Source organism: Pseudorasbora parva, chromosome 3 (assembly GCF_024679245.1).
Source record: "Pseudorasbora parva isolate DD20220531a chromosome 3, ASM2467924v1, whole genome shotgun sequence".
Lineage (NCBI taxonomy): Eukaryota > Metazoa > Chordata > Actinopteri > Cypriniformes > Gobionidae > Pseudorasbora > Pseudorasbora parva.
In genome coordinates this window covers 5,407,263-5,425,599 of record NC_090174.1, presented here as the reverse complement: position 1 = coordinate 5,425,599, position 18,337 = coordinate 5,407,263, and the positions used below count along the sequence as shown (strand labels likewise).

Here is an 18,337-nt window from a genome sequence, read left to right as displayed (position 1 = left end):
ATCCTAGTAATATGCATGATAATAAACAGCCAATATCCTAGTAATATGCATTATAATAAACAGCCTATATTGTAATATGCATGATAATAAACAACCTATATTTCCTTGTAATAAGCATGATAATAAACAGCCTATATTGTAATAAGCATGATAATAAACAGCCAATATCCTAGTAATACGCATGATAATAAACAGCCTATATTGTAATAAGCATGATAATAAACAGCCAATATTGTAATAAGCATGATAATAAACAGCCTATATTGTAATAAGCATGATAATAAACAGCCTATATTGTAATAAGCATGATAATAAACAGCCAATATCCTAGTAATACGCATGATAATAAACAGCCTATATTTCCTTGTAATAAGCATGATAATAAACAGTCTATATTGTAATATTCATGATAATAAACAACCTATATTGTAATATGCATGATAATAAACATGCATACTGATTCTAGTGAACTGATTCTAAACTAAAGTGTTACCATGAGCCCGTTAAAAGGAAAAAGTTATATGAAGTCATGGTAATTTTTGTAATATATGTAATTTAAGTAATATATGAAAACGTATGGATCATAAAATCAATATCTCTATTGCTTATACTTGCATAGTGGAGAAGAGGATTCAACATTTATATACACATTAAGAGGAATAGCACTTGCTGAGAGTGTGAGAGGTTGAGCCCCAGAAAACCAGTAGGCCTAAACAATGTGGCTGAATTTTTTTTTTTTTTTTTTTTTACAGATTTATAAATTATAAATTAACAACAACAACAACAACAATACAATAAAACCCTAACTGCAACACACACACACACGCAAAAAACAAACAAAACAACAACAAAAAATGCCTGCCTGGGCATGTGATCATCTGTACTATTGCCTACTAGGTTATAACGATTTAGGCTACTAATGAAGAATATCCTAATTTAGACATTTACGTTTTTCGTCATAAATACGTCATAATTTCAGGCACGGTTTTATCAAGTGCTATTGACCAATTCCCGTGGGAAACTGCGAGTAAAACAGGACACACGTCCTTCTCTGCGTGCTTCTATTCTTATGGGTCCATTGACACATTCTGTTGACACCAGACGTGTGTCGACGAACCTGTGTTTGGGACAAACGAGCCCTAGCCTTCTGGTCTAATACATTTATGCAGATTTATGAATTGCTGCGGTCTGTTTTGTATAATATAATGCTCTGGAAAAAATATATAACATATAAAGTCATAATTATGTGACGAAAAGTCAAATGTATGACTTAAAAAGTCAAAATGATAAGATACTTTTTATCTCTTCGACTTTTTATGTCAAACTTTAGATTTTTTTATCTCTTCTAATTCTAAGTCTAATCTCTTCTATAGTCTAATTCTGATTTTATGTCTTAATTTCAAATTTAAAAAAAATTCATCTCATAATTAGAGTGTAATAATTTCGAATTTTCATTATTAGTGTGTAATAATTTGGACTTTTCATGTCATATTTATAACTTATATGATTAATAATTATAGCTTACCAGAGCATGTTTTTTTTTTTTCTTTCTTTTTTTTTTTCTTATGGTGGAAATGGCCTTCCATGGTTTTGTTAAGCCTGATAGCATTGGGCAGTGCAAACTTCCCCTGTTCGCCTTTACTGTAGGGTGTGTTCATCTGGTTAGGTTTGATTATACTTTCATAAAATGATACATTTGAACTGTTTTCAAAATTTGCAACAACATGCTAAGGCTAATGATTTTTATTTCAAAAAGACAACATCAAGCCTTTCTGTGATGGGATATCCCACACTTTTAAAATGTTGTATTTTGCGCGCTGGTGTGAAGCTTTAAATCTCGAGAATACGCGACAGAGTACTGGAAGAGTGCTATGATGGGAACCGACTATTAAGCACACTCTCCGAGTAACACGGACTGCTCAGACACCTCAGCTCTTTTTATTACCTGTCAGAATTTGTACATTATTAGCCGAGCGCAGAGATGGTTCCCACGCTTCTCTCCAATGAACACAAGCAGTCCGCCTTCACATGCACTCTTCACTTTCTTCACCTTGGCGATGCAGCCGTTTATAGATAAGAATTAATGTCATCTTGTGTATAGCCTACAAAAGTAACTTTTTAAGACTTTCAGTCGTTTACTGTCTGTCTTTATTCTTATTTTACTCAGCGACATTCATTTGACCTTCGCAGTCAAAAGGCCAAATGGCACGCGAGGGTTAGTGTTTTTGCGCGCATTAGATTGGGAAAGGCGCAGGGGAGACTCTCTTTGGGGATATTAGCAGGTCTATAGTATACGAACACATTCTAATAAATATTAAGCAAAAGTAACAAAGCGGAAAACTATAACAACAGTGCGTAATTTCGCGCTGTAACAGAAGGGCCTATTCAAAAAAAGAAAAAAATTGGGGAAAAAGAAAGAAAAGAAAAAAATCTGTGGCCACTTGTGCTGTCTTGGCACATGCGACCATCTGTAAACGGGTTAAAATATCACCACACGCACCGCACTGCCGTAGCCTGTACACGCACAAGGGCATGCAAAGGGCACGAAATTGTGTGAATATATAAAATTCGCCAACAGGCAATGATTTCAAGAGTGTTATGATGGGAACAAGCTTTAAGCCACGCTCTCTCAGTAACACGAACAGCTTACACCTCATCTACTAACATGGACTCGCACCTCAGGTCTGTTTTATTACCTGTCGGGATTATCAATGAACAGAGACGTTCCCACGCTACTCTTCAATAAACATTATAACACCGCCTGCGTTCACATAGAGTCTCCATTTTTATCACTTCCATAGGACGGGTTTTTCATGTATCAGGTCAGGAACTTTCTGCTAGCTTGATGGGAGGCGTGGAGGTAACGCATGTTAAACAATGCAGATCACATTTGCGACATTTCTCTTCGGCTTTCCTTTACCTGTAGGCATACTGTAGCGACGCGTATCCAGTGAACAAACAGCCTTATTTCCTCGGGAAGTAGACACGTGCTGACTTCGCACTACACATTTAACATTAGCGCAATCTGTAGAGCTTCGAGGACGAGGAATGGAGTTTTTGCGTTAAGATGTAGCCTAGGCTATCTTCAGAAAATGAATGAACGAGAGCCTGTTAGCATAGTGATTTCAGTGCAATGAATAATAAGGCACACGCACGCTTTCATATGCACACGTGGATGACTGTCCACGCGCGCATTGTGCACAGGTGTGAAGTTGGCACGCGGCACGCGCCCTGCCGAATTGTAAGGAGGTGTGAACACACGTTACCTTGCTCCCCCTGAGATCTTTTACACCTTTTATTGAACACAGATGTTTAGGCTACTGCGACTTTATGCCTCTTTTTTTGGCAAAACAAATTTACTCTGGAGGGAAAGCGTGGATTGGCACGCGCTTATTTGTTATTTCGCTCAGCCCTGTTTCTTTCAGGGCATATAGATATTCAGTTATTATTGCTACATGTAATACATTTTTATAATTGCGACTTTAAATGGACCCAAACATGGAAACCAAACAGTCGATGGCCCCTATTGCCTTCCATGGTATGGAGAAAATAAATGCTAGTCAACTGTTTGGTTACACATATTCTTCTAATGTATTGTTTTCGGTGCATCAGAATGTATAAATTCATACAGGGTTGGAAGATCTTGATGGTGAGTAAATGATGACAGAATTTTAATTTTGGATGAACTGTCCGTTTGACAGTTTTTGCCACGCTGTTATTTTTAAATAAGGCGCGTTTGAAGCATTACCAATAAACGCATCCGTGCGTAAATAAGGAACAACGGGATTGGATTCAGTTTAGGCGGCCTTGCAATTCAACGAATTAACATTCTGCTATTGCATTTAATGTTCATATTTAATAATTGGTTATAATGTCGCTGTTTTTGTTGTTTTGGGGGGTCGCTAGTCATAACATCGTTGCAATGCAGACTTTTTTTTTTTTTGCTGCAAGCTGCATTAATTATGTGGCACACTTATGCAAAACTTTTAAAATAGCCTATCCAAAATTCAAAAGCAAACATGTTTCCAAATTTTGGGTGAACTATCCCTTTAAACTGAGTTTAAATAATCCTGCCGTGCGTAAATAAGGAACAACAGGATCGGATTTATCCTCGACATTCAGCTAATTCATTCAATGATCATATTTAAGAATTGTTATAATGTTGCTGTCTCTGTTGTTTCGGGGTCGCTTTGTCATAACATCGTTGCTCTGCAGACTTAAAAAATATGTGTTTTTTTGCCGCAAACTGTATGTGGCACACTTATGCGTAACTTTCAAAATATGCAAAATTCGAAAGCAAGCACGTTTCCAACAGTGGAGATAAGACTCTTGGAAGTAAAAGAGAGCTCTTTTCTTTGTTTATTATTATAATGGGGTCTGTCTCAGCAGCGGCGCGTGTGCTATTGATATGCGCGTTTATTGTGAGGGCGACACTTGTTTTGTCATGCGCACACGTGCCCGCGGAAGTCTAGGTGTCAGTGAGCGTGTACCATCAGCCCTTTTGATCTCAGATCGGCCTGAATGTCTTCAACCAATTCAGTGGAGATTATATGTTAGCTAACTAGAGTAATAGAAAAAATAACTAGTCATTTGTAATACATATGTAAGACAAAATTCTGTACCCAGTACTGATTACGGATTATGAGTTTGAGCCCAAACTGCACGAGAGCTTTGCGCCTCAGGGTCAGTCTGCGACAGAGAGTGGGCGTGGTCTGGAAGCCTATAAACCCCCGCGCTCAGCTTCAGCTTCAGACTCGCATCTCACTGTTGTGTGCGCTTCGAGAAGAGCTCTCTTCCCTGCAGACCCTAAAAGAAGATAACTTGGACCTTTACTGGATTGTATCATCACTGGTGCTTGGAGCAGACGTGTAATGAAAATCCTTGGTGAGCCCGAGAACGTTAAAATGGACAGAAAGGTAAATATGTGCTTCTGTGCATAAATCTCATCCTAACACTGCAGACTGGCCTATGCATGTGAAGCCCGACCTGTCCACTGACACCCGTCTGATTGTTTCTGCAGCTGATGAAGCCTCAGGTAGAAAGGCGAAGAAGAGAAAGGATGAATCGGAGTTTGGACAACCTGAGAACTCTTCTTCTGCAAGGCCCTGAGCACAACGTAAGAGCTTTTGAGCATAATGTTGTCTCTTACACTGTAAAAGTGTAACTTGTGACAGATTACATCTACATTTTTCAGTTGGAGGAATTGAATTTCTGTGAATTAAATGGCATCAATTGGAAAACTTAGATGTGATCAGTCACTAGAACATGTTCAATTGGAGACATTGTTTATTTTTTTACATTGTATGCTAAGAATATAAGTCTGTTTGATTCTTAAAGGGATAGTTCACGTTAAAATGAAAATGCTGCCATCCTTTACTCACACTCACGTTGTTTCAAACCTGTATGAATTTCTTTCTTCAGCTGAACACAAGGGAAGATATTTTGAAGAATGTCCGTAACCAAACAGTTAACTGGAGCCATTGACTTCCATAGTAGTTTTTTTTCCTACTATGGAAGTCAATGGCTCCAGTTAACGGATTGGTTACTGACATTCTTCAAAATATCTTCCCTTGCATTCAGCTGAAGAAAGAAATTCATACAGGTTTGAAACAACTTGAGTGTGAGTAAAGGATGACAGAATTTTCATTTTAAAGTGAACCATCCCTTTAAGTCTGAAATTCCCCCCTCTCTGAGCACAATGTAGGAGCTTTTTAATAATGCTGTCTCTTATGATATAGGGATATGTGTTCTCTACTAAAGTCTGTTTGATTGGTCTAAATTCTCCCCTCTCGTGTTCACAGGGTCCTTCTCAAAGAAGACTAGAGAAAGCGGAGATCCTGGAATACACCGTCCTGTTTTTGCAGAACTCTTTCGCTCAGGCCAAGAAAGCACATGAGGAAGGAGGAGAAAAGCACCAGTTCATGGAGGGCTTTTCTTCGTGTCTTGAGAGAGCGGCCCGTTTCCTGTCAGACGAAGGCGATGCCCGTGCACTGGAGGCCTCTGTGTCAGCAGCACTGTGTCAACGCCTGACCCGGCCCAACGTGTCAACCGGCCTCAGACTGCCGGTCCGGACCCAGAACTCCTCCAGAACGCCTCAGGCTCCACACTCACAGAGCTCTGTCTGCAAACGAGGGCTTCCATCAGCCGGCCGGGACATCGTGCCAAACTCCAACCGTCTTCGCCTCAGAAGCACAGACTCCAGCACGCGGCATGCCCCGGCCCGAGCCGCCTCTCAGAGCCAAGCACCAGTCAGCCAGACCGTCTGGAGGCCTTGGCCTTGAGAGAGACCGAGGCGGAGAAATGGACTCAAAACAGAGGGCTTGTGTAATAACCAGACAAGGTGCATCTCTTCCAAACTAGGCTGTGTTTATGTACAAAAAAATAAAATGTGCAATGATTTTGTCATCACATGGAAAATGTAAAATGTGTAAATAGTGTATGATAAATATGGCAATATATTTTTTACAGATTTTTTTCTTTTTCATTTTTTGCATGATCTGTACTGTGGGTGTATGATCATTTGTAATACATAACTGATGTATTTATCTATTTTGCACATGTATTTATTCGTGACATTCCCTTTTATGCTCAGATTTATAGTTGTATATTTTGGAGATAGAAGCAAATGCATTCCATCATTAAATTTTTTAGAAATGAACCAGTGTTTTTGTCCCCCTTTCTTTTAATTAATATGAATTGTTGCTGCTCTTATTAATGATCGCGTTCTGCACGCGCCGAACATTTAAAGGCGGCTTCCTTTGATCATTGAAGCCTTTGAAGTGCGCCCGTGTGTGTGTGTGTGTGTGTGTGTGTGTGTGTGTGTGTGTGTGTGTGTGTGTGTGTGTGTGTGTGTGTGTGAGGTGCCGGAGAGCTGGCACACTTCCACAGGACTTCTGTTCGGACACCTCTGCTTCCTCCGCTCAGATCATGAATAAACACTGCGACACGTGCCGTGGCACCTTAGACATTCGCCTAAACAAAGATTTACTAGTATTGACATCCACAGTCTAACCCACGATTCTTCTACTCGTTATTAAATCACAGATGCATGGCCTATTGGCATGCCTAAAAAATAAATAAAATAAAAATAAATATATTTTTTATTTAAATCTATTGTTTTGCATGTTTCTGGGATGAGTAGGTTGGGTTAGGGAATAGAAAATATCATTAACCTGATATAAAATCAATGAAAGTCTATGTAATGTCCTTACTAATATAGAAACAATATTGTTTCAACAATATATGAAACAAGCGTGTGTGTGTGTCGGGTGTGTGTGCACGAAATCTATAATGAGAAGAACACTTGCAAAAAGAGAATTTAGGATTAAACTTCTTCCTTACTGCTCTTGTGCTGACTATTTTGCAACTGCATGTATTCTGTTAAACTGATGTTAAAAAGCAGGGAAAAGACTCGCAGACATCTGAGCGATGCTAATGCCTGGACAAATGGCTGAACTGTTGTCTGGTTTAACACGTTGGCCTGGTGTCGGAAGTGTCGACGTCCACACGACTCAACGACCGGCACGTGCATTTACATCCGTTTGAACCAGAGCGTGAATCTTTCTACACAATAAAGCTTAATGTGGCCAGGGAATGGAGGCCAGAGGTCTTTCCCACGCTTTTAGGTTGTTAGTTTTTTTTTAAATTTTATTCAATTTTTATTTTAGTCAATATTTAACAATTCAAACGGCTGTTGTTTCCACACACACACACACACACACACACACACACACACACACACACACACACACACACACACACACACACACACACACACACATGTTGGTCTATGTGGTTTACAGGGACTCTCCATAGGCGTAATGGTTTTTATACTGTACAAACCGTATTTTCTATCCCCTTACACTGCCCCTGCCCCTAAACCTACCCATCACAGGAAACATTCTGCATTTTTATTTTCTCAAAAAAACATAATTTAGTATGTTTTTAAGGCCATTTGAATTATGGGGACATTTGGTATGTCCTCATAAACCACATTTATAGTGTCATACCAGTGTAATACCCATGTAGTTATACAAATTTGTGTCCTCATAAACCACATAAACAGGCTCACACACACACACACACACACACACACACACACACACACACACACACACACACACACACACACACAAGTGGGGACAGCAGGCTGGTTCCCACAATGAAGGTGATCTCAGATTTTACTATCCTTATGGGGACATTTGGTCCCCACAATGTAACATAATCAAGGGCACACATAAACACACACACATACAAGTAATGGCCACCATTTTTACAATGTTGTACATTGTTTATTTTGCTCTTATTTTGCGTTTAACTTCTAATTTTAATTATTTTTTTAAATATTAGTCTTACATGTTTTGCATATATTTGATATAAAATAGGCTAAAAACAGTAGACTTGTGAAATATTGTTAGAAAGTAAAGAAGTGTGATAACAATCAGAGTTGGTGTAACTAGTTACTAAGTAATTAGTTACTGTAATTTAATTACTTTTCCCTTAAAAAAGTAAAGTAAAGGATTACTCTTATTTTTTCTGTAATTTAATTACACTGATGTGATTGAACCAAATACTGTGTATAGAACAATTATATATAATGCAATAGTGGAATTAACACCAGATATAAAAATCGAACACTCGGGAATCGGGAATGACATCGTCATGTATATACTTTAAAGCTAAAAACTGTCTGCAGGGTCCTAGAGGGTTATACACTTGTGCAGGGTTACACTTTCAAAAATGAATGTATATATATTTTTTTAAAGCGCCTACTTTTCTGGGGGGTTATTACAGCTTAGACAACATGTACTTACATGTTTATCACTTTTAGCAGTGTTTAACACTTACTTTAAAGGGTTTCCTTTAAAATGACACCAACATTTTGAACCTAGACCACTGTATGTGTGTATGGGAGGCTTTTCAATTTGGGTAGGCCAAATCCAGGCGGAAATCCCCAAAAATGGTCTTGGAGTTTAAGTAGCTAAAATGCGTGTTTTTATCTATCCTTTTCACATTTCCTTTAGAAATTAGTATTTCACAATACTTTGTTCAGTTAATAAGAATAATTGATGTAGTTTTAGGCTATTTGAACGAATTAAAAGAGCCGTTTCATATCCTTAAATAACTTAGTTGAGGTTAATATATAGATTTAGGAAGTAATTAGTAATTAAATCGTTTTTCGAGAGAGTAATTTGAACAGTAATCCAATTACACAATTGAAGAAGTAATTAGTTACTAATAATTAATTACTTTTTTAGAGTAACTTGCAAGGATAAAATGTAATAAATTTGTGCATCAAAGCTGAATTTTCCGCAGGATTACTCACATGATCCTCCAGAAATCAATCTAATATGCTGATTTGCAACATTTGATATTATTATCAGTGTTGTGCTGCTTCATATTTTAGTGGAAACCGTGCAACGTGTTTTTTCAGGATTCTTTGATGAATAGAAAGTTTAAAAGTAAAGCATTTATTTAGTATTTAGTTATTATAAATGTCTTTAAATGTCCCTTTTTTAAGTGCATGGTCTTTGAAGTGCATGCTCATAAAGAATTATAGCTCCATTTATACTTATAAGTTAATATTATTATTTTATAAATACATGTAAAGGCTCAATAAGACACATACTGCATTATACATTTTACTGTCATGAATTTGCTTTTTCAATGTGCATACATGCTCTTAATCCATTTTACACTGATTTAGAGTCAGTCAGAATATACTTACAGTATAAAGATGCGACCTGCATTGCTATGTTAGTTACAACTTTACTAATTCAGATTCAAATAAGTGAACATATTGTTATTAATATGTTTTGAGTGATAATACAGTTATTAATCTCTATAAATACATCATTGAGGGCTTTAAGTGAAAATGCAGGATGCAATAAAGAACATGTTAGGAAATCATAAAGATGTGCCTATTATACATTTTAAGTTGTTTACTTGTAAATGTAACTAATGAACAATAAATCTTGTAATAAGATATCAGGGCTCAAAAATGTATCTTTGTTATAACACTGCAACATTATTTTTTAGCATAAGCCAAAACCTTGCATTTCAAAAATCATGAAAATCAAAATGAGCATTTATGAGACTCTAATGCAAACATTAGACATTGAAGACATAACTGACGATAGCAAACAAGCGTCTCTGGAACTATTTTTGATCATTTATAAATCAGTAGAATGGATTGTGAATAAGCACATTGAAAAAGCAAATGTATGTCGTATAACTATAACTGATTTTATAACGCAGCTGTTACAGTTGGCTCAGGCAGGAAGGCAAAGACCGGAGCAGACGTTGCTCAAATGAAGTTTAGGGAGACCGGGGATGGTTGTAACATTTTTAACCTTTCTGTCTATATCTTAGAGTACTTTTAAGCCAATGTGTTCAAAATGTGATTCAAACTAGTTACAAGTGTCTGTCTGCTATTAAATGAGATAACTATTATCTTTGCAACACAAACAGAAAATGCATGGTTTAGTTTCAAACACAAGGAGTGAAATGTTACATTCACCCCATAGTCTGGGTTAGGTGTAACATACCCTGGGGTGAGATGTAACATTATGATATCCACCGGGGTGAAATGTAACATAATGAAATAAGGATTATGGCAACAAAAAATATATTTTGAAAGCTTTTTATTCAAAACTAACTTTTCAATAGCTGATGTGTGTGTGTCACACTCAGTGGCCCTCATTTATCAAAAGTGCGTACACCAAATTTCCAGCGTACACCTTGCGTACACCCAAACCCACGGTGACTTTGAGATTTATCAATATGGACGTTGGCGTACGGCTCGCTCAAATCCTACGCCAGCTCAGGAGGTGGTGTACGCACGTTTGAGTTAGTGGGAAAATGCGCAGAAAAACAATTCCTAACACCACAAAACGCACTGACAAGATATGCTATATGATCCACTGTTAAAAACCACAACAACAACATTCAGTGTTTATTTTTGTGTAACATGAACGTCAATGTTTAATTTGTGTGACTTTACCAAAGTGTTTGATCTGTAGGCATATGTATTCCTCCAGTCGCGAGCCTGTGTGCTTTATCTGACGTTTCAGGCCCGCGCCTGGCCCAGCAGCTGCGCAAGCACTGGGACTAAAATAATTCAGACTGACAAAATAATAAAAATGGCCTTCTTCTTTTAAATAATAATAAAATCAATAAAAACGGCATTTTCTTCTAAATAACAAGCGTCATTAAGAATAATAATCATAATAATAATAAGAAGAATCTTACAAATTGTCATGTAATTATTAATGTGAATGAATCTTACTCCACATCACATCATCATCACTATTGTACACCCCAATACATGTGCCGTGATACGAAACTAAATGCTAATTGTTTCAAAACGTGCTGTAAAATAATGCAGTGATGGTAATTTATCATCCAAACAGCTATTTAAACTGCTGGAGTGCGCTTCTCAACCCCCACACTAACAGTAGCTACTCGTAATTTGGGTCCATATTTTGTTTTTGTGAGCGCCTTTAATCCCACTCTTTAAACTCCCAAATAAAACAATTTCGGGTTTTTTTCCACTTCCCTGGTGATGGTCTCGATGGGCGCAACTCAATCATCTCAATAGTTCAGTAGTCAGAGCACTGATCAGGGAGTCAGCCCGTTGACTTATGTCCTAATCAGTGCCCTGACTAAGTGGACTAAAGAGATGATTGAGCGCGCCCGATCTCCACGTCGGAGAAGTTTCGTTTCTTTGCCGTCTTCTGTTTGTCCATGACGTAAAATGAGGGCGTGCGGGAGGCAGAAACTTGAATATATAGGGGCGTGTTATTCTAATGACGATCGTTTTCAGCCGCGGGATTTATCAAGGGCAAGTATTGCGTACACCTGAATTGCAGAGGTGCGCACAGTTTCATAAATCAGGCGGTGAGAGGAGTGTAAGCATAATCTTACGCCAACATATACACCCGTTTCTACGCAAGATTGATAAATGAGGGCCAGTGTGTTTGTCACTCTCAGTCATTGTAATTGAACATAATAAATTGAACTTGAACACAAGCATAATGGCCCTCATTTATCAAAAGTGCGTACACCAAATTTCCAGCGTACACCTTGCGTACACCCAAACCCACGGTGACTTTGAGATTTATCAATATGGACGTTGGCGTACGGCACGCTCAAATCCTACGCCAGCTCAGGAGGTGGTGTACGCACGTTTGAGTTAGTGGGAAAATGCGCAGAAAAACAATTCCTAACACCACAAAACGCACTGACAAGATATGCTATATGACCCACTGTTAAAAACCACAACAACAACATTTAGTGTTTATTTTTGTGCAACATGAACGTCAATGTTTAATTTGTGTGACTTTACCAAAGCGTTTGATCTGTAGGCATATGTATTCCTCCAGTCGCGAGCCTGTGCGCTTTATCTGACGTTTCAGGCCCGCGCCTGGCCCAGCAGCTGCGCAAGCACTGGGACTAAAATAATTCAGACTGACAAAATAAAAAAAATGGCCTTCTTCTTTTAAATAATAATAAAATCAATAAAAACGGCATTCTTCTTCTAAATAACAAGCGTCATTAAGAATAATAATCATAATAATAATAAGAAGAATCTTACAAATTGTCATGTAATTATTAATGTGAATGAATCTTACTCCACATCACATCATCATCACTATTGTACACCCCAATACATGTGCCGTGATACGAAATTAAATGCTAATTGTTTCAAAACGTGCTGTAAAATAATGCAGTGATGGTAATTTATCATCCAAACAGCTATTTAAACTGCTGGAGTGCGCTTCTCAACCCCCACACTAACAGTAGCTACTCGTAATTTGGGTCCATATTTTGTTTTTGTGAGCGCCTTTAATCCCACTCTTTAAACTCCCAAATAAAACAATTTCGGGTTTTTTTCCACTTCCCTGGTGATGGTCTCGATGGGCGCGTCTCAATCATCTCAATAGTTCAGTAGTCAGAGCACTGATCAGGGAGTCAGCCCGTTGACTTATGTCCTAATCAGTGCCCTGACTAAGTGGACTAAAGAGATGATTGAGCGCGCCCGATCTTCACGTCGGAGAAGTTTCGTTTCTTTGCCGTCTTCTGTTTGTCCATGGCGTAAAATGAGGGCGTGCGGGAGGCGGAGACTTGAATATATAGGGGCGTGTTATTCTAATGACGATCGTTTTCAGCCGCGGGATTTATCAAGGGCAGGTATTGCGTACACCTGAATTGCAGAGGTGCGCACAGTTTCATAAATCAGGCGGTGAGAGGAGTGTAAGCATAATCTTACGCCAACATATACACCCGTTTCTACGCAAGATTGATAAATGAGGGCCTATGTGTGTAAGCATGTTTGTTACTGTCAGTCATGGCATTAGCCATAGTAAAATATTGAAATTGATCAAGTGTGTGTGTGTGTGTGTCTCTGTCTGTGTAGGGTGACCATATTTTGATTACTGGATAAAAAAGGACACTTAGCCCTGCAATGAGATACTCAAATGATACTTGAAGTTTACTCAAAGTTGCCTTATTAATTGCATTTAAAGTATGCCCCCTCTGTATGGATAGAACATTGTTATATCAGGGCCAGGACAGAACTTAAAAACAGGACATGTCCTGGGAAAACAGTATGTTTGGTCACCCATGTGTGTATGTGTGACTCTGTAGCTAACTAACCCAGAGCCATGTAGTCATGAACTAGCCCACCTTACAGCTAACAGCTAAAACATTAGCACTAACAACTTGGATGACAAATACCTACACAAACACATCATAAACATATTTTAAATTTGATGTGTTTAACTACAAAACAGAAATTCCTGTAACAAAAAAAAAAAGTAACTTTCTTACGTCAAAATAGTTTTTTTACTCTGCCACAGAGCTCTACTTTATCACTTGTGGAATAAGGACTAAACTGAGCATGTGTGAAGTGAATTAGAGGATTTATAACTAGTTCCTGATTGGACATACAGGCTATTCTCACGAAAATGCGTATAAATAGTACAAGTGTGCAATTTAGTGTCTATGCCACGCTGTTTTCGCGTGCATATGATACGCACTTTATGGCGTATTATACTTACGAACCCCCCACCCCACCACCCTAAACCTACCCAAGAGCGTGTCATATATACGCCATAAAGTGCGTATCATATGCACGCGAAAAACAGCGTATCATATGCACTCCAAAATGAGTTTTGGCGTATACACCACGACATTGCACACTCGTACTGTTTATACGCATTTAGGACATAGCCTATGCGAGTTGTTACAACTGACCCGTGTTACAACCATCCATGGTCTCCCCCTACTGATGAAGGTTTCAGAAATACAAGCAGAACTTTTTGACATTTCAGATCAACTGAACGTAACTGCGACCAGACAACGAGTGGAGGAACAAACATGTGCACGTTCGGTCTTGTGGATTTACAATGGCCTTTGCGTGCGCGTGTCCGTTAAGTCCACAGGAAAACAGGAAGTGAGCAAAACATAACCAAAACCGACCAAACATTTTTTGACAGCAGTTTAGGTCTTAATAAGTTTGTATATATTTATAGAACAGTAAAGCCTATTTACATAGAAATAAGTATTAGGGCTTAATTCATTATAATCATCACAAATATCTTCATAAATAGACTAAGTGTTAACAAAAATGTACTAGCATTTGTAATAAATACCTGATATAAAGCTATATATATATATATATATATATATATATATATATATATATATATATATATATATATATATTGCACATTTTATTCATTTATTCCCTTTTATGCTCAGATGTTGTATAGCTTGGAGATTGAAACTAATACATACCATCATTATTTTTTTATTTTATATGCATTCTCCTCATCCGATCAGAAGAGAAACATAACCACTGCATTTCTTATCAACTGAAGAAGCCATTAATGTGTATTGGCAAAGTAAGCCCTCTTGGCATATTAACTTTTTGGTCTCAGAATAATAGATCATAAACCAGTTTAAATAGCCTAAATGAGATTGTTCTTATAGCTTTTGTAAATCTGACATTTTCTAAGTATAACAAAAGTTGTAAATAAATATTGTAAACCATTTAGGATTGACGTTAAACTTAAAAGTTAAGTATCCTTTTAACTATTTAACAAAGAGCCACAATGGAAAACTTCTGGAAATGAACCAAGAACATTGCCCTGTCCACTCCCCTCAGATGCACCATTCACATCCTTTGACCTTCACAGCTCATCCCTCTTTACTTCAAAGAATGAAGCGAAGGGTAACCTAAAATAATCCACATATATTTGGGTCGATGTGACATTGTCTTACACAAATGGACCAGGTGATATAAAAACTTTTTAAATTATGGTCTCACGATCTTATTGTCCTATGGTGTGACTGTATCAAGCATGAAATAAATAAACTTTTTTAAATTACAAAAGAAATCTATTTTAGTAAATGACACTGTCAACTATATACACTTCTAAAAAGCATAGGAACCATATGCTTAGGGGGTCACATCCTAATTTTATATCAGGGAATTCCACTCACAAATTGAATCCCATGACATGCACATGGTAAGATGTCAAAACGTTAAGTTAGTTATTTTGTTCTTTGGTGCAACACCATATTCTTAGCTACACAATAGTTCAGAATTTGAAGTACAGCTTATAAGGATAAAAACCTACCATTTACACACCCTCTTGTTCCTAACCAGTATGTGTCTACTCTGTTGAGTAACAGGTTTCAAAGAGTGTCATAACAGTAGCCATTTACAACTGCTGTCTGTAACATGTGTACATAACGTATGTAACGTTTGTGCTCAAGATTTACAAAATTTATATAAAGACAGTGTACAACATGAATCCATTTTCCAAACCGTGTTGACTTACCCTGAATCATTATGGTACACTATTAAGTATTTATATTGGGACTATTTCAGGCTAGCTGTGGAGAACACAGTACCTGTGTGATCTGCCATAGACATAACAGAAGTAGCTCCGGCTGGAATATTCTTCCGCAAGATGCATGCAGTCCTGTTTATTAACCACTAGTGCAAAAAGTTACTGACTGCAGCTTTAAGTGAAATAAAATCAAGGGGGTCCAGCAGACTGTTTTAAACTGTCTACCAACATTTTGTCCAATACAGGTTTAGAACATGAGGGCGAGCAAACGGCAAAGTAACATTTAGGTGAACAGTCCCTTTAAATTACAAAGTGAACAGTCACTGAAAATGAATACCACATCCCAAAAACACTTGGAAAGAAAAGATTAGACTAGTCAGTTTATTGAAAAATTACACTGCAATAAAATGCAAAAAAAAAAAGAAAAAAAAAAAAAATCATCTAGCTGCTGGTCCCACCTACAGCAAACCCTTGAAGTAAAACAAGTTTTTGAACCATACTATAGTAAGTAGTATAGCTCAGCATTTACCAAGTTTAACAATCACTTAATTTGAATGTAAAGCCTTATCATCCATGGCTATTTTCATGGCAAAATTCAATTATAAAAAAACAAAATCATAAACAAAACCTATAAAATTACAATACGATTTAACAGTTAACTGGTTAAGACTACTAAAGTGCCATAGTAAATATATTGCACATTTTACTGTTGCATCTTACTAAAGTATGGTATAAAAATAAAATAGTCACTTTACTAACGTTATGCATTACAGTGTGCAAATATAAACATGCAAAAGTAGGGTTAGTGCTTTACAGCCTTTTAAACTAATTCAACACAACTAAGTTAACTTTATACCAAGAGAACTCCAATTTCTATACAAGTATAGAGCAAATGGCACTTTAACTAAAGATCAACTAATTGAACATAAGCCAGAGATCCCTGGAGCTTCAGATGTAGCTTCACTTCTGCAACTTAGATCCCAAACTGGAGCCACGAGGAGGAGCATGAAGCCTGTGATTGAAGGATATGGACAACTTAGTTAGAAGTTACAGGACAACGCAAACAACGGTTTAATATCTAGAAAAAACAAAGCAGGACTCGCAATAATATGAACTAGAAATTAAGTGTTCCAGTGATTGAGGATAGAACCAGCCGATGGGACACATGCTGGTACCGAAGACATTGCACTGGGTCTATTATCCCTCCATACATACACACAAGAGTACTAAAAATCCCGAGCATGCCAAGAATGGAGGTTCGTCATACAGAACAATCGTCATAAACGGTAAATCTTAGCTACTACACGAATAACCAAGAAGATACAGTAGCTTATTTCATTAGCTCACATACCAGGCAAGCCTTTATCCGAGAGCCGCTGAAGAGAAGAGAGAAAGAAGAACGGCCGCTCGCGTTCTTTTATACCAGCTGTGTCGTCATTTCCGCGTTGAAACGTCCAATCATCTGACGACTCGGGTGAAAAACGTAACAAGAAACAGCGTTTGCGCTCAAATAATATATATAACTGAAATAGATTATTTCAGTTATAACAACACATAGAATGCTAAAATGTAAATGCTAAAAATATTTTTTATCCATTGGTATATGAAATGTCAAATTAATTGTAAAATGTCCAGATTTTTATTGATAAAAAGATTGATGAAATTATGTTAAATTATTCGTTTGTGTTATTATTATTATTATTATTATTATTATTATTACTATTAATAATAATTAATATTATGTATACTACTGTTATTATTTCATTATGTCCCGTTTGATTTATTGTGCACTAGTAAGAAATTATATAGGCTACAGATTTTGTTTGTGAATGAAACCCGATTTTCACAACACATTATCTTTGTTGAACCGCAAACATGAAATAGAAGAAAACACAGATGAGTGATTTCAACCATCTGTATATAACACGAATAAATAAATATGGAAGTATTCAGTAATCACAAACGACTGTAATTGGTCCAACCTTTGCAGCGTAGAAAAAAGTAATGGGTATCTAGTGACAACGCAGGCACAGTGGCTCTAAATAAACTTATTATGATTATGATAATGATTATGATTATTATTATTATTATTGTTGTTTTGTGGTGCAAGTTATCAATTCTTTGTATATTCTATGATCAAATAAGGGTTTTCAATGTATTTTATTTAAGTTTTCATATTATTCAGACAAGTAATGAAATAGTGAAGACCCGCCTAACTACAGCAAGAAAATACTCTTGAAATACATTTATTTCTGTTGCACATTATGTATAAATGAGAATAAAAGCATTTTTCCCCCGTGATTGGCGCAGTCAAAATCCGACACGTTCGAAGTCGAACTGACTGGACGCGACCGCGCGGAGGGCAAAGTTCACACGGAGGCAAGATGGCGGCTTCCTGTGACAGGTATTGTATTGCTCAGGCAGAGTAATAGGATTATGTGTTTAAAATCAAAGACTCAACCGTTCGAAATGCTATT

At 37.2% G+C, this 18,337-nt stretch overlaps 2 protein-coding genes, 1 long non-coding RNA gene and 1 other non-coding gene across 6 annotated transcripts in view; 2 read left to right on the top strand and 2 right to left on the bottom strand.

Annotated features, from left to right (window-relative positions):
- The first annotated feature begins 4,718 nt into the window (after positions 1-4,718).
- Positions 4,719-6,382, top strand: her7 (hairy and enhancer of split related-7). The gene is made up of 3 exons (XM_067439890.1): positions 4,719-4,916; positions 5,021-5,116; positions 5,802-6,382. The coding sequence occupies exons 1-3, from the start codon at positions 4,872-4,874 to the stop codon at positions 6,279-6,281; spliced, it is 621 nt and encodes a 206-aa protein (XP_067295991.1). The 5' UTR covers positions 4,719-4,871; the 3' UTR covers positions 6,282-6,382.
- A 9,840-nt stretch (positions 6,383-16,222) lies between these two features.
- LOC137071702 (uncharacterized) lies at positions 16,223-17,329 on the bottom strand. Its single transcript, XR_010904470.1, has 2 exons — positions 17,212-17,329; positions 16,223-16,872 (listed from the first exon to the last, which is right to left on the bottom strand). It is a non-coding gene; the product is annotated as an uncharacterized lncRNA (long non-coding RNA).
- LOC137072192 (small nucleolar RNA SNORA57) lies at positions 16,984-17,117 on the bottom strand. The gene has a single exon (XR_010904641.1). It is a non-coding gene; the product is annotated as a small nucleolar RNA SNORA57 (small nucleolar RNA).
- Positions 17,330-18,212: 883 nt separating the features above from the next.
- Positions 18,213-18,337, top strand: part of ganaba (glucosidase II alpha subunit a) — a 41,593-nt gene continuing 41,468 nt past the window's right edge. For all 3 annotated transcript variants that reach the window (XM_067437653.1, XM_067437652.1, XM_067437651.1), the window contains exon 1: positions 18,213-18,264. In XM_067437653.1, coding sequence (XP_067293754.1) covers positions 18,245-18,264 — 20 coding nt within the window. In that variant the 5' untranslated portion in view covers positions 18,213-18,244. The remainder of the gene's footprint in view (positions 18,265-18,337) is intronic.